Below are 25,161 nucleotides of genomic sequence, written 5' to 3' on the forward strand. Positions count from 1 at the left end.
TAATGCTGATTGGCACATACCTTAACACACAATAGACGTCTCTATCTGGTTGCACCAAGTTGTAAAAGGTTTCCAGGATACAAGAGGAAATCCCTTACCTAATGCTCATCTCCTGGGATTATTTCATCGCATTTGCAAACTGCTGTTTTATAAAATAAAGCCAGTATTTGTCTTTGATGGTGGTGTCCCTCACCTCAAGAAGCAGACTGTGGTAAGTTCCTCACGTAGTTGTTTCTCATGACCCTTGCTGTAATTAAGCTCCTCATCAGTAAAAGGTTATTCTATAGTAGACCTGGACTTCCTGTCTTTGTTTCAGAGTGTTGAATTATGATAATTATGTGCTTTTGTGGGAAGACAGACAGTGTCTTGCATTTCCTTGCACAGTGTAGAAAAATGTTCCCACATTTTTGATACAAAAATAATTTATTCTTCTGTGTTACAACAAAGGATAAAAATTGAATTACGTAATTGTATTGAAACAAATGACTCAGCTTACTATACCATGTAATCAAACTGGCATTTGCTTTAGTACATTACAAGGATTATGAATTGGTTGGAGTTGAAACAGTCAGCTGTTTCACATTTTTCTTTTATTGATCAGGCTGCTCGACAGCAGAAGAAGAATAAAGCAGAAACGGATGCTGAGCGTCTTAGGGAGAGAATACTTACAAATCTAATTAAGCATAAGGCAGTAAACAATGCCCTTGGCAACAGTGATTTGAGTAATGCTGCCAGGATACAGAAACATAATGATCAAGATGAAATGTTCAGATTACCTGAACTCAGTGAAAATAAGGAGGAGGAAGAAAACAGGTGAGTCATATGTTTCTTCATGTAAGTGTTGTTTTACTTTCCTTTTATCGAATATCGCGTCTTGTGAAGAACACAATGAAGACCTTGCGAAGACATTTACGCTTTTAAAGCTATTTCCTTTCTCAGTTTGACTGATGAGATATAGCGTGAATATAATACAGTAAGCCAACCAGTTATGTTTTAGTTTATTTATTTCAACATATTAACTGTTTTTACTGTTAGACAGTATAGTAGTATAACTGTCATACAAAATTATCCAGATAAACAAATTCCTAATGCTGAACAATTCACAAGCTGTTTCTTCCGTGATCTTTTTGAATCACCGTAGTACCCACCATGGTTTTAGACATCCAGAAGCTACTCATATCCCATCAGCTCAACCAACATTATCCATGTACAGATTTTACAGGCTGAGTTCCAATATCAGATTTGGTCTGCCTTTCTCATTCCTTGTACTATAACTCTTTAGCTACTTCAAAATAATGTTTTACAGGAAACAAATTCTTCCTTGCTACTCATTGCATTGAAGGGTTGAAAGAATATTTAGGCTAGACACTCATTAAGCTGCAACTAATGCAATATGACCGAGAAGAAGCAAATACATGTGGCAATTAATTTATGCGAGTAAAATTGGTGTATTCCGATCTAACCCAGGCCTCAGATCAGTCTCTCATCACAACCAAGTTGTTTTTAGCTTTTACATTTGATGGCTTTGTCAACTCATAACCAAACTGTCGTGTTCTAACCTGACCACAGCCTCATAATTCTTGATGTACAGGGGGGAAAAATCATATATTTGTGACAATTAAAATTATAAATTTAATCAGTGCTCTTGAGTCCCAGCCTATCTACAACATTGGAAATCACAACCTATTCATTAAAAAAAATAGAATATTTCTGACAAGCAAGAATTATTAATTTCACTGCTGCGTGTCTGCTAACTTGCTCAAGAGTGAAATTTATAATCTTGCTTGTCACAAATATTTGGTTGCTGTACCTTCACAATACATATATTCACTTGTGAAATAATAACCCCTCCCAGTTAAAAAATAATAGTGAAGTACGTAGCTACAACTGTAGAAGAAAGGACGATCTTCACTATTCTGAGTTAAATCTGACATTGGCACAGAAAGGAGTGAATTATGCCACCACAAAAGTATTTGTCATTTACCAAATAGCATTAAAAGTCTGACATATAGCCAACCAGCATTTAAAAACAAATCAAAAGAATTTCTTAATGACAACTCCTCCTACTCACAAGGGAAACCGTTGCAACCCCCTCAAATTTAGTGGTAAGATGGCCCAGTGGATAGCCATTCAAAAACTAAACACAGATCCAGCATGAAAACGGGAAGAAAGCTGGACTGTGGAAAAAAAAGCAAAATAGAAACAATGAATGGTGCAAGAACAAGAAGTGCAGTAAGAGCAGCCGTAGAGCGAAAAGCTGTCCTGTCCTGGTTGCAATGTTGGACTGCCAAGCAGGCAAGCCACGTTCAAACCTCCCTGACCACTTACCCATGACGCCTTTGCTGTTCAGGCTGCTCTTTATTGCACTTGTTGTTCTTGGACCACTCTATTTTGATTTTTTTTCCTCTGTTCAATACACCTCTGTCATGTTTCCATGCTTGATCTGTGTTCAATTTTTGATGGTCTATCCACTTGGCCATCTTACCACTAAATTTGAGGGGGTGTGATCTTGAGTTTCCCTTGTCAGTATTGTCAGTAGATGAATATTTATATTTTTTTTAAAAAAAGAGAGAAAGAGAAAAAAAATTAATTATATTGTGCAAAGAAACCTTATGGTATTTTTTTATTTACAATTACTACTTCAAATCTAAAAATTCATTTATTGAGTAGAAGGAGTTGTCATTCAGAAATTCTTTTAGCTCGTTTTCAAATGCTGGTTAGCTATCTGACAGACTTTTAATGATATTTGAAAAATGACCAAAGCCTTTTGAGGCAGCATAATTCAATCCTTTCTGTACCAAAATCAGACTTAATCCAAAATAGTGAGGGTCGTCCATTCTCTAATGTTGTAGGTCTGCACTTTGCTATTATTTTTGCATTGGAGCAGGTTATTAATAACAAATTTTGTGAGTGAGTATATATATTGTGGAGGTACTGTGAATAACCCTAGTTCCTTAAATAAATTCTGCAAAGTTATGTTGGGTGGGCTCCAGCTATTGTTCTGATTAGACACCTTTGTACAATGAGTACTTTTCTCTTAATGGTGAATTATCCCAAAATATGAAAGCAGTGAATGAAAATAGGTATAGTAGGCTAATTTACTAGTATGTTTGTCACCAAACTTCGGAATATCCCTAATAGCATTAGTAGCTGAACTTAAGCATTTCAGCAGATCATGGATGTGTTTCTTCCAATTCAATTTCTCATCAATCCATCACCCAGAAATTTGAAATATTTTGGCATAGCAACAGAGTTTTGTTCATAGTCTATCAATGGTGTTATGCCATTTACTCTACAGAACAGTATATACTGCTTGTTCTCAAAATGTAGTTTGGGTCCATTTGCAGAGAACCACTTAATAATTTTCTGTAAGACATTATTTACAATTTACTCAGCTAATTCTTGTTGATTGGGTGTGGTTACTATAACTGTATCATTAAGAAAAGGAACTAGCTTTTTGTCTTCATGAATATAGAGTAGCAAGTCATTAATATATATTATGAACAATTAGTGATCGAAGACCCTGTGGGATATCGTTCTCGATAACTTTGCCAGTTAGAGAACTGCTGATTTTTGCAGATTGTCTGTACTGTTAATTTTAGCCTTCTGCATTCTTCCAGTTAAATATGAGTTGGACCATTTGTGCACCATCCCATTCATACCACAATACTTAAACTTATCTAGAAGAATTTCACAATGCAGAAAGCCAAAAGCCTTTGAGAGATCACAAAAAATCCCAGTGGATGATGTTTGGTTATTCAGAGCATTTAATATTTGATCAGTAAAGGCATATATAGCATTCTCTATTGAAAAGCCTTTCTCAAAACCAAACTGACATTATGTTACTACTTCATTTTTACAAATATGTATGCTATTAATGAATACATTACTTTTTCAAGAATTTTTGATAAAGCTGTCAGCAGTGAGATTGGGCAGTAATTCTTAGCATCAGGCCTATCCTCCTTTTTATGCAATGGTTAAACAATGGCATATTTCAGTCTATCTGGAAAATGGTTCTGTTGCCGTGAGCTATTACATATGTGGCTTAGAATCCTATTTATCTGTTGGGAACAAGCTTTTAGTACTCTGTTGGGAGTGCCATAAATTCCATGGGAAGCTTTTACTTTTGAGTGAATTTATTATCCTCCTAATTTCAGTAGGAGAGGTGGGTTGAATTTCAGTATTATCAAATTGCTTAAGTATCCTCTTCCATATACAGCTTTACATTTTCTAATGAACAAGTAGATCCTGTTTTCTCTGTGAAACTTAAAAAATGATTATTAAAATTCAAGGGTTGGAACTTTAATAGCGGCAACTATTTATTTACAGCTCATACAAAATAGATACGTGTTTCAAAGTTTTACTGACCTTCAAAGTAGTCACCAGCATTGTGTATAACCCGTCACCAACGATGTGGAAGTCATAGGCTACTCTTAGCAGCGCCAGTGTTGACAGGTCAAGTGACACGGTCTATTGCCCGATGAATTTGTAGCACTTCTGAAGTGAATGCTGTGGAGTGTTTCCTTCGGTTTAGAAAACGAGCTGAACTCACAAGGGCGTAAGTCAGGAGAGCACAGTAGGTGGTATAGCACTCAGCAGCCCCATCAGTCAAACAAATCAGTAACAGCTTGCACTGTACGCGCTTGAGCATTGTCCTGCAAACTGATGGTCAGGTCTTGCAGAAAGTGTCATCACTTCTGTCTCTAAGTCGCTCTTAGGTTGTGTTCCAAAAATGAACAGCATGAGACGGAAGTGATGACACTTTCTGCAGGCCTGACCATCAGTTTGCAGGACAGTGCTCAAGCATGTACATAGTTATAAAAGTACCATTATTAAGTTTAAGCTCCCAAGCATATGCTTCTATATGTTCCTCTGCACAAAATTTTTCAGTTTCTAAAAAATAAAAAAAGTCAGAATCATGCAACAGATCACACCACTTGATACAATTATTAAGTATAGATAGAAAAGGAATTTCTGAGTATGCAGTAGAGCCAAATATTGTCTCACTCAAAGATATTGTTTGGAAAAAAACAGTGCCTGAATATTTCCACAGTTCCATAATCACTCCACTTTTATCTGTCATTACATGATACATTTTCAGAGTGGAGTAGAAGGGGTATGTTTTGGAATCTTCAATTAAGACAGGTTCATAGAAGTTTGAAGCTAATACATCAAACAATCCAGAGTGCTTTTCTTGTTGAAGGACCTCCTACTAAGGTGTGTTTGATATCTCCATAGTACTGTCATTGTCATATGGACCGTTTTTAATTGTGCAACTCTCCAATGAATATTCTCAGTTTATGGTAGTCAGTCTTTTCATTTGATGAGAACTGCAGACATTTGAATAATACTCATGTATGAATTTGCCAATTTACTCAAATTTGACATTTATTTTCTCTAATATAAAATCAGCTGTTATTGCATTGATACTGCTATTTTCACAAAGTGGCATTAACATAGTCATTTTTAGTGAGGTTATAGTAATTAGGGGATAATCGTTCGCTGTTAGCACACTGGAATTGCATTCGGGAGGATGATGGTTCAAATCCGTGTCTGGCAATCCGGATTTAGGTTTTCCGTGATTTCCCTAAATCGCTTCAGGCAAATGCCGGGATGGTTCCTTGAAAAGGCACAGCCGACTTCCCTACCCACCTTTCCCTAACCCGATGGGACCGATGATGTCGCTCTTTGGTCCCTTTCTCCAAATCAATCAACCAACCAACTCATCCATTTTTGTCCTTATGTTTGACTGGACTACAATTAGTCAACTTTCAAACATTACGCTAGGCATTGATGACCTTGCAGTTCAGTGCCCTAAACCACTAATCATCATCATCAAGCATTATACCAACTACTAATTATCTGTAAATTTTCCTTTATTTCATGTCTGTTCTTATTAGATGCAGAGTGAAATAGAATTGTGGTCTGAGATGCCAAACTTGTGTTCAAAGTGAGTAATGTTCAAATTCCAATCTGATTGCACTGTTTAATGTATACTGTGATTTCCCTAAATTATTTGAGACAAATGCTGGGTCATCTTCTTTGAATAGAGCACAACTGATTTCTTTGAGCATAATTACCCAAATTCTAGTGCGTTATCCATAATGACCGTTTTATTGATGACAACTTCTTAATCACGGATTTTCAGTGAGATTAGTCACATTGTTGGTGTTGTTTCTGAGGACTGTTGAGAAATTATTACTGTATCCCACACGAAAAGTTTAGGCAGTAGTTAAATTTTTTGATCTTTTTTGTGTATCATGCTTCTTAAATGAAAACAGAAAATGGGGAATGTTTCCTAAAAGTCAGAGAAGCAGTGCATTCACTTATATTCGTTTTCATGTTTTGAATTCCTTAAATACACTGACTGACAGAAAAAAATGAAGCAAACACAAGATGTGGTTGGATTTCAATGAAAATTTGTATATCTACACATCATTGGCAGGTATGGAAATGATTAAAGTTGCAACTCTTTGTGACAGGCAGACTGGTCATCAGAATTCTCTAGTATTGTTTGTGTTTAGTGTTGTTACCAGGCCTCCTAGGGGGTGTAAGGGGTGAGAACAGCATCGACATTGATTGATCTCTGTCAAGGACATCGAGCTGACGCAAACTTTAGTCAGGCAGCATTATGAGCTCCTGACAAGAGATTGAAAGGTTGTGGGTCTCCATTTAGCTGGATTGTCAAATTGTATAATATCCAGATTTGTGGGACATTTGAATGTGGCAGCTGCTTAATGTTGAACTGTATGAGAACCTAAGGGTAGGCAAACTTGTAATCAAGGTTCTGTTCAGTCACGTCTGACCACAACGAGGATGGATCACCATATTATGCAGCAAGCGCATTGTAACTTCATGACATATGTGCCCACTATCTGAGAACAAGTAATGAACTCCCTGCAACATTCTGTGTAATCCTGCACCATTGGTTGGAGACTTAATAGCACACGAACTAGGGAATTACCGTGCCATGCCTAGGCCGCCATTAACAACTCAACACAAATGGCTGTGTGTGGATTGCTGCCATGATGGGGAGCATATACATCTCTACATCTACTGACATACACTGCAAGTCACCTTATGGTATGTGCTGGAGAGTACCACTACTAGTCCTTTCCTTTCCTGCTCCACTCACAAATAGAGTAAGGGAAAAATAACTAGTCTATAAGCATTTGTACAAATCCTAATATCTCTCATCTTATCTTTGTAGTCATTATGTTAAATGTACATTGGTATCAGTAGAATCATTCTGCAGTCAGCCTCAAATGCCAGTTCTCTAAATTTCCGCAATAGTGCCTCACAAAAAGAGCAGTCACCTTTCCTCCGGGGATTCCCATTTGAGTTTAGAAACCATCTCTATAACACTTGGGTGTTGATCGAACCTCCCAGTAACAAATCTAGCAGCATACCTATGATGTGCTTTGACATCTTCCTTTAATCCGATGTGGTGGGATCCCAAACACTTAAGCAGTACACAAGAATGGGTCACACTAACATTATTTATGCCACCTCGTGTATAGCTGAGCTACACTTTTCCGTTATTCTCCCAATAAACTAAATCCGACATTCGTATTCCCTACTACCAACCTGACTTGCTCATTCCACTTCTTATCGCTTTGCAACATTACGCCTTAATGAAGGCAATTTCTTATACATGACAGCATCACCAGCAAACAGTCATAAATAATTGCTCACACTTTATGTGAGATAATTTATGTACGTAGAGAATAAGAGTGGGTCTATCACTCCCATTACATGGGGCATTCCTGGCGATACCCTTCTCTCTGATGAACACTTGCCATTGAGGACAACATACTGCGTTCTATTACTTAAAAAGACTTCAAGCCACTCACATATCTGGGAATGTAAACTGTATGCTTGGACCTTTGTCCACAGTGTATCGTGTCAAATCCTTTCCTGAAATCTAGGAATACAGGTTATGCCTGTGATCTCCATCCACGGTTTATAGGATATTGTGTGAGGAAAGGGCAAGCTTAGTTTCACACAGGCCATGTTTTCTAAATCCTTGCTACAATAATTTTATCTTGACACTCTTCCGTTGGTCTGTGTGTGCATACAATCCTTGCTGATTTGTTGACAGAAGCTTTACAGTCTCAAGGACATTTGTTATATTTGAGCCTAGAATCTGTTCAAAAATTCTGTAGCAAATTGCTGTTAAGGATATTAGTCTGTCATCACACGGTTCCATTCTTTTACCTTTATAGTATAAAAGAGTCACTTGCACTGTTTTGCTGTGAGATGGGACTTTGTTCTGGGCAAGAGATTCACAATAAATGCAAGCTAAGTAAGTGACTAATGCTGCAGAGTACTTTCTGTAAAACCGACTTGTGATTCCTTCTGGAAGTGGTAACTAATTTGTTTTCAACTCTTTCATCTGCTTCGGTACTCCACGGATGCCTATTTCCATGTTCTCCATGCGAGAGTCAGTGCGGCAGTCAAACAGTAATATATTTGTACATTACTCCTGCAAGAATGTTTTTTTGAACATGTAATTTAAAACTTCAGCTTTCCTTTTGCTAGTTTGTGTTACCACCCCAGACTGGTCAATAAGTGACTGGATAGAAGCCTTCAACCAGCTTCGTGATTTTTCATATGATCAGAATCATATCGATTTCACGACGAGATCATTTGCTGAGGTATGACAGTGGAAGTTGTTTCCTCGGCATTTACCAAATTTGGTTATTAGACAACGGAGGGTCTTTTCAATTCTTGATCCACTTACTTGGCACATACATGACCAGAGCACGATTTACAACCAGTTTAAACTTTGCCTGTAATTCCTCTACATCCATCATATTGGAACTAAATGATCACCATTCATTGTCGAAGTTCCTCTGAAAGGGCACGGCCGACTTCCTTCCCAATCCTTCCCTAATCCGATGAGACCGATGACCACGCTGTCTGGTCTCCATCCCCAAACCAACCAACCAACCATTGTCGAAGTGTGATGCTGACAACTTTTTATCTACTCTTTCTAACACAAATACTCTCCTAGCTATCTTGATTGATTTATTACCTTTAGTAACTGTTGTCGCCATGGTGACATCGTGATCACTAATCCCTTTCTCTGTATTGAAACTGTTGATAATGTCAGGCATGTTTGTAGGTACAAGGTCTCGAATGATCATACTTCTGTTATGATGTAATCAAATAATTAACTTGAGTTCAACCTTGATAGACACACAGACACAATATTTTTGTTGACAGCTATGAACACTTCCCCTCCTGTGGTATCTAATATGTCTTTTCAATGTATGTTCCATACCTTGCTAAATATTTTGGAGCTTTCTACTTTATGTTTCAGTCAGCTCTCAGTTCCAAGAATAATTTGAGCATGACGACTTCCCTGGAAGGTAGTAATTTCGTTAACGTTGTTACAAATAATTTGACAATTGTTAAAATTTTGGCAGTCGAAGTGTGTGTGCTTTGTAAGCAATCTGATTTCACTATCTGCTTATCGACTGGCAAGCATTCATTTGAGGACCTCAAATTACTGCTCATTGTAAAATGCCCCATATGCACTCCACTAGTACTATGCTACCTGAGTAGCTGCTTCCTTTCTGTAGTACACACCTGACCTATCAAGAGGAGACCTACAGTTCTTCACCCCTTAATATTTGGAGACCATCTACTCACCTCCAAACTAAAGGACCCCAACTGACTCTGGGTATGATGCTTCAGATTTTGAGCTCTGCTTGAACCCCTGAGCAAGGCTTTCAGTTTTCACTACTTCCACCAGTCATCCATAGGAACTGTGGTCAGAATCAGAACCCAAGCAACAGGTGTCATTGGTGCCAACATGAGCAACAACTTGCAGACTCCCCTTATCTCTTGCAGACTCCCCTTTGGCAGACAAACTAAGTACACATTGGAATTCTTTCAAGTCCTGGACACTGTTTCCCTAAGCCCAGAGTACAGTGGAGCAGCACAACATAATAAGCTTCATGATCAACTGGTGATCATTTTGTTAATTGTTGTGATAATTCAAAATTAAGTAAGCTACTGCAAGAAATTCGAATAGTTTGCAATGAAAAATAGAAGTCTCTGTGACTTTGCGTTTGGTGCATGTTAGTCATATGCTGCTGCATACCAAATGTAGTTAAAATTTGGAACTATTCTTTAAACTTGGGATAGTATCTATAACTCACACCATTCTCAAGAAAAATGATTGTAGATATCATTCCCATTTAAACAATAAAGCAAGAATTAAATATTCATAGCACTATTTATCTCGTAAACAGTATGAAATATCGAAACAAGATTTTGGCAAATGATAACCCGCAAAGAGGAGAGTATGGTGGCATATGGTTACTGTGTGTGAACTTCCTTATCGAGTGTGAAATACAAGTACTTACAGATGTTTTTCAGAATAATAATGTCATTTTTAAGGGTCATTGACAGCTGGTGAAACAAGAATTATGACAGGTTCCTAGTAGACCATAAGTATTTCATGGGACATGGCTCTGTCATTCACAATAGGATTCACAGCAATTGTAACAGTTGTGGATTCAACTAGCAAAGTATTGTGGGATTGCCTCTGTTCTCTCCACATGATAATGCCTTCTGCAAGTGATTTTCTTAACACTGTAAATGATTTATATATCATACAGAACTTTCTTTCGCAGTGAGCAATGTTACTGGAAAACACAATCATCTAAAATGCCTAGAAAATTTTGGTACAGTGTTTTATAGATACAAACATTTTCATTCAATCGTACTATAAGCAGTTGCAGATGCTCTGCTCATGAGAAATTTGTTGTAATAGATATTAGAGGATACAGGAAGTGAAGCGATGTTGGTATATTTTATTCTTCTTATTCTTGATTTAAGGAGGGAAGTGTAGTATACACCAGATTATCCACTGTCAGAGATATCAGTTGCATTGCCTCTTGTATTCATTGGAGATGAGCTGTATCCATTGTTGAGCCATTTTATCAAATCTTACAGTCAACAGATTTTGGATCTGGGGAAAGAATATGTCAACTAACACCTTGCCAGACCACAGTGATCAATTGAATGCACTTTTGGAATAATGAGCAATAAGTGGAGCATATTTTGGAAGATAATAGAAACTTCATCACAATTTGCTAAATATATATATGTTTAGCACAACCCTGGCATTGACCTGGAAGGATCCCTGAGTGTCGATAAGCAACATACAGTAAAAATTGATCATTCTATGCACGGCACCTATCAGACAGGACAAACCTTTAAGGAAACTTCAAATGTAGCTATCCAAATGAAAGACAGTTTTGCAAACTTTTTCTCCCACAATAAAAAAATGATTTTGATGAGTTTGTCAGCTATGCTATTTTAATATTATTATTGCCTCTCATCTTAAGAAAGTGAAAGAAATAAGAGAGAATTGAATGTATTTTGTACTTGTAGTTTGTAATTCTGATGCCACATCAGTGCATAAGTTGTCCAAAATGAATGAATGATGATTGTTTCCTCATTGGTCCCATAAAGGACAAAAGGACAATGAGTAAAATAGCTGCTATTATAGCATCCAGTGGTGCCATTTTCTCAAGAGAACAACAAAAGAAACACAAGCACCAGCGACAGTACTACTCTACTGGCACCAGCAGCAGCCACATGCTGCCAGTGTTGCCAGAGTCACTCAAATGCTCTGGTTGCTGCTCTCAGAGACAGACATGTTTGATTCCTTCAGTACTGCTCTGTGTCACTTTGCTGCGCAGCACTCTGCTTGCAGCACCACATGGGTTTGGCTCTTGCACCGTCTCTGCCTGGAGCGATGCGACCATGTAACAGCCTGCCACTCATCCTGCAATGAGTGCATATCTTCCTTGTTGGGTAAGCTGTAAGTTGCCTTGGCAGCAGAGCCTGTAGGTGAAACAAGCAACACCTTAGGTGTCCCATGCAGCATGCCAGTTTCTCTGCTGCTACCACAGCCTGAGGTAGCACCCTGCAGGTGGCTGACCATAGCTATAAGGGTCTTTAGTAGTTCATGAACTGTGACCAGCTCCTCCTGTGTCCACATGCAGCATGCACACACCCTATCCATCCTACTACTGTTAACTTAAGAATTAAAATGTGAAAAAAGAGAGAAAAAGATAAATATGTGACTTAATAGTCTCATGAAGCTTCACCAATGAAAGCTGGCAGCTGACTGATCTGTGGCCAGTGATCACTGGCCATCCAAAACAAAAAAATGGCTACATGATACCATTACTAAAACATTATACTGCACTTCTCAAATACAAAAATATGCAATGACTGGTTAGTCTTCTGGTACCTCACCAACAAAGACTTGACACCTGACTGGACTGTTGATGAATGACATTGCATTGTGTTCAGCGATGAGTAGCGGTTGTGGCCTGGATGGCCATTGTGAGCAAGTATGGCTACGATCTGGGGAGAGGTCCTATTCTTCCAGTGTTTTAAAGAGGCATAAGCGTGCACCCGTGGTCTAGGGACAGTGTCTTTGATTCATAATTGAAACGCCTTTAGTCTCAAGTTCGAGTTGCACCGCTGGTTAAATTTTGATTAATGATCATCATTGGCGGCTGATGACTTCTGGCATAAGAAGTCACCTCTCATTCTGCCTGTTGATCACTGCTGATTCAGAAGGCAATGGAAATCACTGCATTAAAGACACGTAACATGTATACGTGCCGATGTCACAAGCTGAAGATGAAGAGAGAGAGAGAAAGTGTATGAGAATATTGAAAGGGTCATACAGTATGTAAAGGGATATGAAAATCTAATAGTCATGGGACTGAAGAAGTGTCTTGATGATCTCTCCATTGGCAAAAGATTCCGGAATAGTCCCCCTTTCAGATCTCTGGGAGGGGACTGCCAAGGGGGAGGTTACTTTGAGAAAAAGATTGAATGAACAACGGAAGGATAACATTCTACGAGTTGGGGCATGGAAGTCAGAAGCTTTAATGTGGTAGGGAAACTAGAAAACCTAAAAATGGAAATGCAACGGCTCAATCTAGATATAGTAGGGGCCAGTGAAGTGAAGTGGGAAGAAGACAAGGATTTCTGGTCAGATGAGTTTAGGGTAATATCAACAGCAGCAGAAAATGGTATAATAGGAGTAGGATTTGTTATGAGGAGGAAGGTAGGGCAGAGAGTGTGTTACTGTGAACAGTTCAGTGATGGGGTTGTTCTTATCAGAATCGACAGCAAACCAACACCGACAACGATAGTTCAGGTATACGTCCCAATGTGACAAGCTGAAGATGAAGAGAGAGAGAAAGTGTATGAGGATATTGAAAGGGTCATAAAGTATGTAAAGGGATATGAAAATCTAATAGTCATGGGAGACTGGACTGCAGTTGTAGGGGAAGGAGTAGAAGAAAAGGTTACAGGAGAATATGGGCTTGGGACAAGGAATGAGAGAAGAGAAAAATTAAGTGAGTCCTGTAACAAGTTTCAGCTAGTAATAGCAGATACTATGTTCAAGAATCACAGGAGGAGGAGGAGGAGGAGGTATACTTGCAAAAGGCCGGGTGGTACAGGAAGATTTCAGTTAGATTACATCATGGTCAGACAGAGATTCTGAAATCAGGTACTGGATTGTAAGTTGTACCCAGGAGCAGACTCAGATCACAATATAGTAGTGATGAAGAGTGGGCTGAAGTTTAAAACACGTAAGCAAGAATCAATACACAAAGAATTGGGATATGGTTGAAATTCTCTAAGGCTATAGATACAGCAGCAAGAAATAGCTTAGTAGGCAGTACAGTTGAAGAGGAATGAACATCTCTAAAATGGGCCATCACAGAAGTTGGGAAGGAAAACATAGGTACAAAGAATTTAACTGCAAAGAAACCATGAGTAACAGAAGAAATACTTCAGTTGATCGATAAAAGGAGGAAGTACAAAAATGTTCTGGAAAACTCAGGAGTAGAGAAATGCAAGTCACTGAGGAATTAAATAAATAGGAAGTGCAGGGAAGCTAAGACGAAATGGCTGCAGGAAAAATGTGAAGACATCGAAAAAGAAATGATTGTCGGAAGGACAGACTCGGCACACAGGAAAGTCAAACCAACCTAGAGCGACATAAAAGCAAGGGTGATAACATTAAGAGTGCATCCGGAATTCCACTATTAAATGCAGAGGAGAGAGCAGATGGGTGGAAAACATACCTCGAAAGTCTCTATGAGGGGGGAGATTTGTCTGATGATGCGATAGAAGAAGAAACAGGAGTCGATTTAGAAGAGATAGGCGATCCAGTATTAGAATCAGAATTTAAAAGTGCTTTGGAGGACTTAAGATCAAATAAGGCATAAGGGATAGATAACATTCCCTCAGAATTTCTAAAATCATTGGGGGAAGAGGCAACAAATCGACAATTCACATTGGTGTGTAGAATGTATGAGTCTGGCGACATACCATCTGACTTTCGGAAAAAGCATCAACCACTCAATTCCGAAGACGGCAAGAGCTAACAAGTGCGAGAATTATCGTACAGCTCATGCATCCAAGTTGCTTACAAGAATAATATACAGAAGAATGGGAATTAAAATTGAGGATGTGCTAGATGATGATCAGTTTGGTTTAGGAAAGGTAAAGGCGTGGGAAGGCAATTCTGACGTTGCGGTTAATAATGGAAGCAAGACTAAAGAAAAATCAAGACATGCTCATAGGATTTGTCAACCTGGAAAAAACGTTTGACAATGTAAAATGGTTGAAGTCGTTCGAAATTCTGAGAAAGAAGGGGTAAGCTATAGGGAGAAACAGCTCATATACAGTATGTACAACAGCCAAGAAGGGATAATAAGAGTGGACGACCCAGAACGAAGTGCTCATATTAAAATGGGTGTAAGACAAGGATGTAGCCGTTCACTTCTACTGTTCAATCTGTACATTGAGGAAGCTATGATGGAAATAAAAGAAAGGTTGAGGAGTGGAATTAAAATTAAAGGTGAAAGGATATCAATGATATGATTCACTGACGACATTGCTATCCTGAGTGAAAGTGAAGAAAAATTACATGATGTGCTGAACAGAATGAACAGTCTTATCAGTACAGAGTGTGGACTGAGAATAAATTGAAGAAAGACGAAGGTAATGAGAAGTAATAGAAGTGAGAACAGGGAGAAACTTAACATCATGATTGATGGTCATGATGTAGATGAAGTTAAGGAACTCTGCTACCTATACAGTAAAATAACCAATGATGGACAGAGCAAGGAGGACATCAAAAGCAGACTAGCAATGTCAAAAAGGGCATTCCTGGCCAAGAGAAGTCTACTAATATCAAATATCGGCCATAATTTGAGGAAGAAATTTCTGAGAATGTGTGTCTGGAGTACAGCATTGTATGGTAGTGAAACATGGACTGTGGGAAAACCGGAACAAAAGAGAATTGAAGTATTTGAGATGTGCTGCTACAGACGAATGTTGAAAATTAGGTGGACTGATAAGGTAAGGAATGAGGAGTTTCTGCGCAGAATCGGAGAGGAAAGGAAAATGTGGAATACACTGATATAAGGAGAAGAGACAGGATGATAGGACATCTGTTAAGACATGAGGGAATGACTTCCATGCTACTAGAGAGAGCTGTAGAGGGCAAAAACTGTAGAGGAAGACAGAGATTGGAATACATCCAGCAAATAATTGAGGACGTAGGTTGCAAGTACTACTCTGAGATGAAGAGGTTAACACTGGGGAGGAATTCGTGGCGGGCTACATCAAACCAGTCAGAAGACTGATGACCAAAAAGAAAAGGAGCAGTGTTTCTTCAACCACCGTGGTGTGAGAGACCATTGGATATGATTTTGGTAACAGCTGTTAGTGATTGAGGGTCCTATGGTGGCACAATGGTAAATCACGGACATACGGTGCCCTTGTATGTCACCTCTCATACGATAGTGTGATGGTTTTCAACAAGGTAATGCTCTTACACACATGGCACATGTCTCTATGAACTTTCTGCATGATGTTGGCATACTCCCATGGTCAACAAGATCTCCAGGTCTGTCCACAATAGAACTTGTGTGGGCCTGTGGGACAAGCTTGAATGCCAACTTCATATTAGTCCAGTATCCAGGGTATCATGGACCAGTTACAACAGTTGTGGATCAAATTGACTCAGGAGAGTATAAGGTGGTTTTGTGACAAACTTCCCAACAGAATCAGTGCATTCATGTAGGCCAGAGGGGATGCAACATCATAGCAATAAGTGGGCTCATACTGCCAAGTTTTTCAAAAATTTCCACTCCCTACTTCACCACTCTTACACTTTCACAAAATTTGAGGTAAAGTAAAGTAGTGAGCGGAAATTTGTGAAAAACTGAGTGAAAACAATGCATTAAATAGCAGTTCATTGAGACACTGACCAGAGATGCGAAACAGGACCAAAAATTTTGCAGATGACATGCTGTCAAAAAAACTTTGGAAACAAGCACACTAAAACTGGTGTTTAATAATACAGTTCAGTTTGCAATTTAATTTTAGGAAATAAAATTTGACCCACCGAAGATGACACATAGGTGTCGAAACACGTTTGGCTAAATATAAAAATAAACTAATTGTGTTTGCATAAGGCTGATTTTCAAAACAACCCAGTTCTGACAGATCAAAGTTGTTGCATTTTGATTTAAGTTTAAAACGTAGTTTTGAGAGGCCTTTCATTGTACTCAACACAGCAAATGTTATAATTGATCCAAACCTTCTTCATCAGGTGGGCTTATTAATAGATCTAAAAAGAAAATTATTAGTTGTCAGTAATCCTCAGTTACATTTGGCTGCACTCCAGTGTACAGTTGTTTTGCCTGATTCCATTAATTTTCTCCACACTGACTGTACATACTCCAAACTATTCAAAAATTTCCTGAACTGACAAAACTCATCTGTACACCAGGAGAAATTAAGCATGATTTTAAACATTATATTGCAGTCAGCAGTGGCCCTCCAATGTACTTGAAAGCCTGCTGGTTATATTCATATAACTAAATTTGACTAAACAAGAATTCCAGTTCCTAATAAGCATATTACCAAGTCCCACTAGGTTAAACAGATAAGGAAAAGAGTGCTGTGATCATTCTCTTTTGAATTCATGGATTAACTTTCAAGCTATTTGACCCCTGGCATGCACCCAGTATCTTTCAGAAATTAATTAATGAAGTTTTTAGAAATTTAGATTTCTGTTTTGCATTTGTAGATGACATATTGAAAGCCTCTAGCTTTCCAGTAGAACACACACAGTATTTAACTATCTTGTTTCAGTGATTGAACTACACACATCAAAAAATGTTTTGCAGCATCTCGGTTCTGAGAGTTCCGGAACCTGTACAGAAAATTGGAACAGAGATCAACATGGGCATCATTTCCGCCCTTTTTATTGCTCCTGAAAAATTGCATGTTGTACCACCATACAGCGAGACCTTCAGAGGTGGTGGTTCAGATTGCTGTACACACCGGTACCTCTAATACCCAGTAGTACATCCTCTTGCATTGATGCATGTCTTTATTCGTCGTGGCATACTATCCACAAGTTCATCAAGGCACTTTTGGCCCAGATTGTCCCACTCCTTAACTGCGATTCAGCGTGGATCCCTCAGAGTGGTTGGTGGATCACGTGTCCATAAACAGCCCTTTTCAATCTATCCCAGACATCTTCAATAGGATTCATGTCTGGAGAACATGCTGGTCACTCTAGTCGAGCGAAGTCATTATCCTGAAGGAAGTCATTCACAAGATGTGCACGAAGTGGGCGTGAACTGTCGTCCATGAAGACTAATGCCTCGCCAATTGCTGCTGATATGGTTGCACTATTGGCATACATGTATCGTACAGCCTTTACGGTACCTTCCATGGCCACCAGCGCCGTACGTCGCCCCCACGTAATGCCACCCCAAAACATCAGGGAACCTCCACCTTATTGCACTCGCTGGACAGTGTGTCTAAGGCATTCAGCCTGACCGGGTTGCCTGCAAACACGTCTCCGACGATTGTCTGATTGAAGGCATATGCAACACTCATCGGTGAAGAGAACGTGATGCCAGTCCTGAGCAGTACATTCGGCATGTTGTTGGGCCCATCTGTACTGTGCTGCACGGTGTCCTGGATGAAAAGATGGACCTCGCCGTGGACGTCAAAAGTGAAGTTGCACATCATGCAGCCTACTGCACACAGTTTGAGCCGTAACATGACATCCTGTGGCTGCACGAAAAGCATTATTCAACATGGTGGCGTTGCTGTCAGGGTTCCCCCAAGCCATAATACTGTAGGTGGCAGTCATCCACTGGAGTAGTAGCCCTTGGGCGGCCTGAACGAGGCATATCATCGATAATTCCTGTCTCTCTGTATCTCCTCCATGTCCGAACATCATCCTTTGGTTCAGTCCAAGATGCCTGAACACTTCCCTTGTTTAGAGCCCTTCCTGGCACAAAGTAACAATTCGGACACGATTGAACTGTGGTATTGACCATCTAGGCATGGTTGAAATACAGACAACACGAGCCTTGTACCTCCCTCCTCGTGGAATGACTGGAACTGATAGGCTGTCGGACCCCCTCCATCTAATAGGCGCTGCTCATGCATGGTTGTTTACATCTTTGGGCAGGTTTAGTGACATCTCTGAACAGTCAAAGGGACTGTGTCTGTGATACAATATCCACAGTCAGCGTCTATCTTCAGGAGTTCTGGGAACTGGGGTGATGCAAAACTATTTTTGGTGTGTGTATTTTGGGTTAAGGATTGGTGTTGGAAAATCTTTGTTTGGAGCTCAACAAGTTAACCTTTTAGGACATATGGCTACTCCAGAAGGTACCAGACCAGACCCAGTTTGAGTACAAGTGATGCCTAATTTCAAACAGCCAGGAAATTTGTCAGAATTATGTCATTTCTTTGGCATACTGAAGTTTTACTGGTGGCGTTTGTAGCACTCCATAGAATATCAAGATATCTTAAATGGTTACACGAAAACACCAAGAAAAATGATAAAAGAAATGTTCAGTGAACAGAAGATGCAACAAGGCAGTTCAAGAAGTGCAAAATGAACCTCACAAATGCTCTCTTAACATCCTCGAATGTAAATAGGGAACTTGTATTATTTGTGGATGCTTCTGATTTTGCATCCAGCCCAGTGTTGGAACAAAAAAGGAAGAATATGGAAACTACTTGGTTTCTTTTGCGAAATGTTCTTGCCATCCCAAAAGAAATATTCAACGTATGATACGGGAACTTCTTAGCATATGCATGGTAGTTGGACTGTTGATATTTTTAAAAATATCGAAAATCTGATGTGTCGGTATATAAAAAAAATATAATTATTGGCTCTTGATATATCAAAAACATGTATCGATATATCAACGAAAAAATATCGATGTATTGGCCTATAAAAATATCAGCTGCATATTGTAAATATATTATCAGTTTTAGAGCTGTATATGTAAGTATTGATTTATTGTTAGATAATATGTACATCAACAAACTAGCAGGCTGCCTATCCTCCCTTAGAGCAATAACTGAAAGGAAAATGATGCACTTTCACACTTGGCGATAACCGCTTTACTAACAGTGATAACTGTGTGTAAGTGAAAAAGGTATCTGATGGGTCCGTCATTTGGTTTTGTCATTTGTCCAGAACACATTCCTGTTTTTCCATTTCTGCCAATGCCAGTGACTTAGCAGCTGTAGTGTCCAAATTAGGTGACAAAGATAAACGTTGTAGTTTTGTCTGGTAGCACTGAGTGCCGATCACATCAGCATTTCCCCTCCCATGTCTCCCTCAATTGCAAAGACCAATCTTCTCATGTAGATTTTTGTTCATCATTTTCAACAACTGTTTTTGAAGAATGCTGATGTGTTAATGCAACTGGTGTGCTGTTTCTTCACATTGGAAATCTTGTTATTCCAATTCACACTGCCATCCCTCCAGTGTAATTGGACTTCTTCTTTTGTGCCATCTATACTTGCTTCAGGTAGTCAAAGAGAAAGACTGAACTTGATGAAATCCCAAAAAATAATAAAACTCCTTCACACAGTGAAAGTAAAATTATATTCTACTACAATTTCAAAAGAATAACTTCAATTATTTACCAAACCTTGTGGAAAAAATATAATGTAAAATAAAAATAGTGGAACTCAGTATTGCCGTTTTGATATCGATATATCGGGGGGAAGAAAATATCGCCAATGGTAGTAAGGTACCGTAAATACCCCCTTGAAGGATGTTCATTTGCAGTGTATACTGACCATGCTAATTCAACACATGCTTTTAAACAACAAAACAGTAAGGAAACCCCTATGTAATTGCATCACATACAATTCACATTACAATTTACGACAGGTATCAGACACATTTCTGGAAAAGAAAATACTGTGGCTGACAATCTCTCCAGGCTTTAAGAAGTAATATCAATTGATTATGAGAAGACAGCAGATGATCATGTGAGTGATGAGGAAATCGAGAAACTTCAGGCTAATCCTCATACCTCCATAAAGTTTAAACTGCATGAAATCTGTGGTGGAAAATTATTACGGTACACTGTTTCAATATTTGCCTTTGTCAGAATATACAAAACACACACACACGCAAGCATCTCTCTCTCTCTCTCTCTCTCTCTCTCTCTCTCTATCTCTCTCAAAATGGCTGCCAAGGCCTGGTATTAAGTCTTGTGTGAAGTTATGTTTGAATTTACTTGGACTTGGCAAGATATTCAAAAATGTGCAAAATCATTTATAGAATGCCAAAAGAAAAAGTGACTAGACATACTAAATCTACTGTTGGTCAGTGTCCATGCACAGCTGGATGAAATAAGGTGGTACACATTGATCTGATCACCCAGTGCCTCCCTCAAATGAATTGATAAATTGTTTCAAGCACTAAGATTGGTTGAATAACGGAACAGGAATCATTCTGCTAAGTGATGTGCAGTCATTCCACTATGTGACATGCAAGTGGAAACAGTGGTGGGAGCGTTTTATAACTCCTGGAACACTAGATTTGGAGCGTTAACCAAATAGTGACTGACCAAGGAGCGTAGTTCCAATCAGAGCTTTTCCGTGTGTTAGCTCAGATTTGTGATTCTAAATTAACACAAACTATAGCATATTGTCCACAGTCAAATGGGAAAAATAGAGAGATTCTGTTGAACATTGAAAGCAGCCATCAGAGCTCATGGTAAAAATAAATGGAATAACTTCATTTCTACAATTCCCATAGGACTGGCTGCTTGAGATACTGTGTGGCACAACTCGTTAACATTGCTGGTAATTTCATTGTAAGGTCAGAAAATGAACAAGAAGTAGATTTACTAGCATTCACGTCTCTGTTACACCAACATACGGATAAACTGCGCCCTTCAGAATGTTCCCACAAGGTAAAGGAAACACTATTTTTTTAGTGAATACATGTATAAAATGACTCACATATGTGTGATGAATGAGAAAGTTAAAGCTGAACTAGTGGCTCCCTATGAAGGCCCCTATTAAGTCCCAGTGCAAAAAAGAACAAAATATTTCACTCAAAAATTAAGGGTGTGGCAAGTAATGTTTCACTTGGCGAAACTGAAATCAGCCTACAGCCTTGTGAACTCGAACTCCAGTGATACACAAGAAAACCTATCGAGCACTTCACCTGTGAGTGAGTCACCCGCATCTCCAAGAGTCTCATCAAACGAAGTTAATTGATTTGGTTGTGTTATTCCCTGAAAGTACTAGTAATTGACTTACATACTGAGGGAGGGGGAGTGATGTAAGATTATGTTTGTGTTTATAACCTACAATTCTGTAAATACTTCTTCTTTGTATTGACTTTATTTTTCATTGAAAACAAATGACATTTGAAATGCACAGTGTAAGAGCAAGTCCAGATAGCAATTGTTTCATTTGGATTTTGTGAACTTGATCTTGGGGGGGAAGAACATGGGATGGGGAGGGGGTGGGGGGATTTTCAACTTAAAAGTGCTGCATTTTGAGTTTCATTGTACAACAGGACCAGCAATGATTTCACAATGATACACAGTTTGTTATCATAATGCAATGGAAATTAATACGTAGGTTCAATATACATACACACGTAATATGTAAGTATGCTTTATGAAGATAGGTGGTTAGCTGTGGCCTTGCTGAAGGAATCATCCTGTCATTGGCCTGAAATGATTTAGTAAAACGTAAATCAGGATGATTAGACACATCAAACTCCGTCCTCTTGAATATAAAGCCAGTTCTTAATAATTGCACTGCTTTATTTGGTTGATACCTAATGTATAATGTTCTTTTTATCTTGGTACATTAGAACTGTTTTCCAGTTCGGAACTTGAAAATGAGAGCTTTTTCTTTCATGGGAAGGTTTTCCTTTCTTACAGGAGTGCTAGTTCCACTAGGTGTTGAACGTCTATGAAATTTGGAAGAGGAAGACAGGAGAATAGGTACTGGCAGAAGTACATCTGTGAGGGCATGTCATGAGTCATGCTTGAATAGCTCAGTAGTCAGCGAAAGGCAAAAGGTGACAGGTTTGAGTCCCAGACTGGCACACACTTTTAATCTGCCATGAAGTTAAAAATAAGTGCACATACTGCTGCAAAGTAAAAATTCATTCTGGAATCAAGACCGCTTCTAGACGGATGCCATTAGGAGGGAAAATTTAAATACCTAAGAGAATGAGTAGGAACTGATCCAACAGAAAATAAGAAGCTGTGAGAGAACAAATAAACAAGATTAATTTAGTTTACAAACCCAGTATCTATTTCTACAATATCAATAATCTTTCGACAAATGGAAATTTAAGAGTTTACGAGACAGTGATCTGAACTGAAGCCTATACATAGGCTAGAGCAGGCACGAAGGATTCTCATTAGCCTATAGAAATTTCGATGAACAGTAGATGGTCAATATATAAGATGAGCAATTGGGAAGAATAAAATAAAGGAAAGGCAGCCACACACCTATAGTGGACTTGAGACACAGAGACATGCAATGGAAAACAGTATTCACAGAAACTTTTGACCTCTTGCTCTTCTTCTAGTCAAAGAACATACATGCACACACAACCACGTAGACATTCAAACACTTACTGCCACAGCAAGATGCAGGGAACAGAAAGAACTGTGTACCTAGAAAGAGAACATCTTGGACACCATCAGGAAAAGAAAGACTGTGTTCTTTGGACACATCCTTAGTATCTCCACAGGAGGTTGCTATATCAGTTAAAGAAGTTTCTTGTAAGAAACCAAAATATATGGCCTAAAAGAGATACAAAGGCATCTGTAGGAAATGGGAAACAAAAATTTACAAGACGACTTTGATATACAATTTTATATTACCATAGGTTTCCAGGATAAAAACATGAATAGAAGAGCAAAAAAGATTACAGTGTATAAGATTCATTCTTGGACAAGCATAAAGACCAGAAGAAAATTATCTGATCTGGCTTAACATGGTCCTCGGATGGCCCAAATGAGGAGAAGAAGAAAAAAGTGATGTGGAAGGTTCTAACTATTGAAATTAGTGTGAATAGGGGAGAGAACAAAATGCAGTGAGACAGTGGCAAATAGGTTCTGTGGTACATGAACTGAAAGCCCAAGTTTCTGTTCCAACTTTTTTGATGACTTTGATGTTGAAGTATTGAAGTTTAACCAACATTTCTTCAAATATATTTCCATACAGAAAAACTGTAAAATAATTATGTTGTTTTTTGAATTTGTATCTACTTTAGATCAGAAGCCGAAGATTCTGTCACCTCTGAAGAAGATGAAAGCCCATCAAAACGTGTACCAAGAGATTTGCACTCTGTTGATGTAAGTAGTGCACAGTTCAAAGCATTGCCTGCAGATGTTCGACATGAAATTCTTACTGATTTGAGAGAAACGAGAAAGCAGAGTTCTTGGGGTAGACTGCATGAAATGCCAAAGGTACTTGTCCTTCTTTATTGCACAGTTCTAACAGTAATTTCACTAATCAAAGCTTCTTGACTTGTTAGTAGACTTTTGTTCACATCATATTCTTTTTCTCTCTCTTGCTGTTGTAGGAGTCTGGAGACTTCTCATCATTTCAGATGAGTCGCTTATTAAAGAGACGTTCTGTTCAAGTTTCCTTAGAACAGGCAGAAAAGGAAATGGGTGGCCATACCCTAAGTTTGCGTGAAATGGAAGAAATGCTTAAGGAACAGGGTGTAAACACATCCTTAAATGTAGGCAGTAGAATAGCTTCTGACAATGTGACAAGGTTTATCTACATTAAGGGTGAGTACAAAAAAATATGATATTGTTTTGTATGTTTTTGTATATTAACCTTTCATTTGTTAAGCTGATATCTGGATGTGAAGAAAATAGGGTATAAATGGTTCGTTTACCTTAATTATTAATATACAATTTCTTAAATGAAAATAGTATCTCACTCAAATTTGTGTAGAGTGGACTGAAGTGAAGTTTGTGTGTTAGTTTTTACATAATGATGTACAAATGTACATATGAAGCTTTTGTCCTATTTGATCCTGAGAGGCTTTGAAATATGGACACGTTCTTTGCTTCTAAAATTTTTTTGATGCTGAAGTACTAGGTTGTATTTGCAATGCCTACAGAGCAGTAGTATGCGAATATTGGTCAGTTCCTTGTATGTGTTTATTCATTTATTGATCTGTGGATCATGTCACAATGATGTGGTTTTGTCATCATAATGCAATGAAGGTAAATAGCTCCAGTTTACATACACACAAGGCAAATAAGTATTTTTATGAGGATAGGACAGTTAGTCGGCCATGACTTGGTGAAGGAACCATCCGCGAATTTGCCAGAGATGATTTAGGAAAACCACAGAAAAGCTAAATCAGGCCAAACAGATCAAACTCTATCCTCCTGAATATGAAGCCAGTACCATTTCAACTGCACTGCCTCATTCAGTTGATCTTTATTGTTCTCTTGATCATACACAATTTGCATATTTTTTAGTGCACCATTGCGCAAACTGTTGACACCCTCTGGTAACTCCAGGACCATGAACATGCACATCTCTTTGTTCTCCCTTCAGTTTGTATGAAAAACTGGGTAGGTATTCCCACTGATAAGTGAGATGTTGAGGTCGGGAGACTGACAGGACATTGCTATTGTGCACTATAGATTTTTTATGCTTGTAAGAGCATTGTAATGTGATTGTGTACCATAATTCCTTTCCTCAGGTTATATAGGAATGGACGTATTAATAATGCAAGCTTCCTCTCAC

The 25,161-nt window shown here is 38.6% G+C and overlaps 1 protein-coding gene across 3 annotated transcripts in view; it reads left to right on the top strand.

The window, feature by feature from the left end:
* The window catches only part of LOC124777847 (DNA excision repair protein ERCC-5 homolog), a 147,981-nt gene that overhangs the window by 78,553 nt on the left and 44,267 nt on the right, over window positions 1–25,161 (top strand). For all 3 annotated transcript variants that reach the window (XM_047253383.1, XM_047253380.1, XM_047253381.1), the window contains exons 3-6: window positions 36–211; window positions 602–813; window positions 23,660–23,855; window positions 23,972–24,185. In XM_047253383.1, coding sequence (XP_047109339.1) covers window positions 36–211; window positions 602–813; window positions 23,660–23,855; window positions 23,972–24,185 — 798 coding nt within the window. The remainder of the gene's footprint in view (window positions 1–35; window positions 212–601; window positions 814–23,659; window positions 23,856–23,971; window positions 24,186–25,161) is intronic.

Source organism: Schistocerca piceifrons, chromosome 2, assembly GCF_021461385.2.
Source record: "Schistocerca piceifrons isolate TAMUIC-IGC-003096 chromosome 2, iqSchPice1.1, whole genome shotgun sequence".
Taxonomy (NCBI): domain Eukaryota; kingdom Metazoa; phylum Arthropoda; class Insecta; order Orthoptera; family Acrididae; genus Schistocerca; species Schistocerca piceifrons.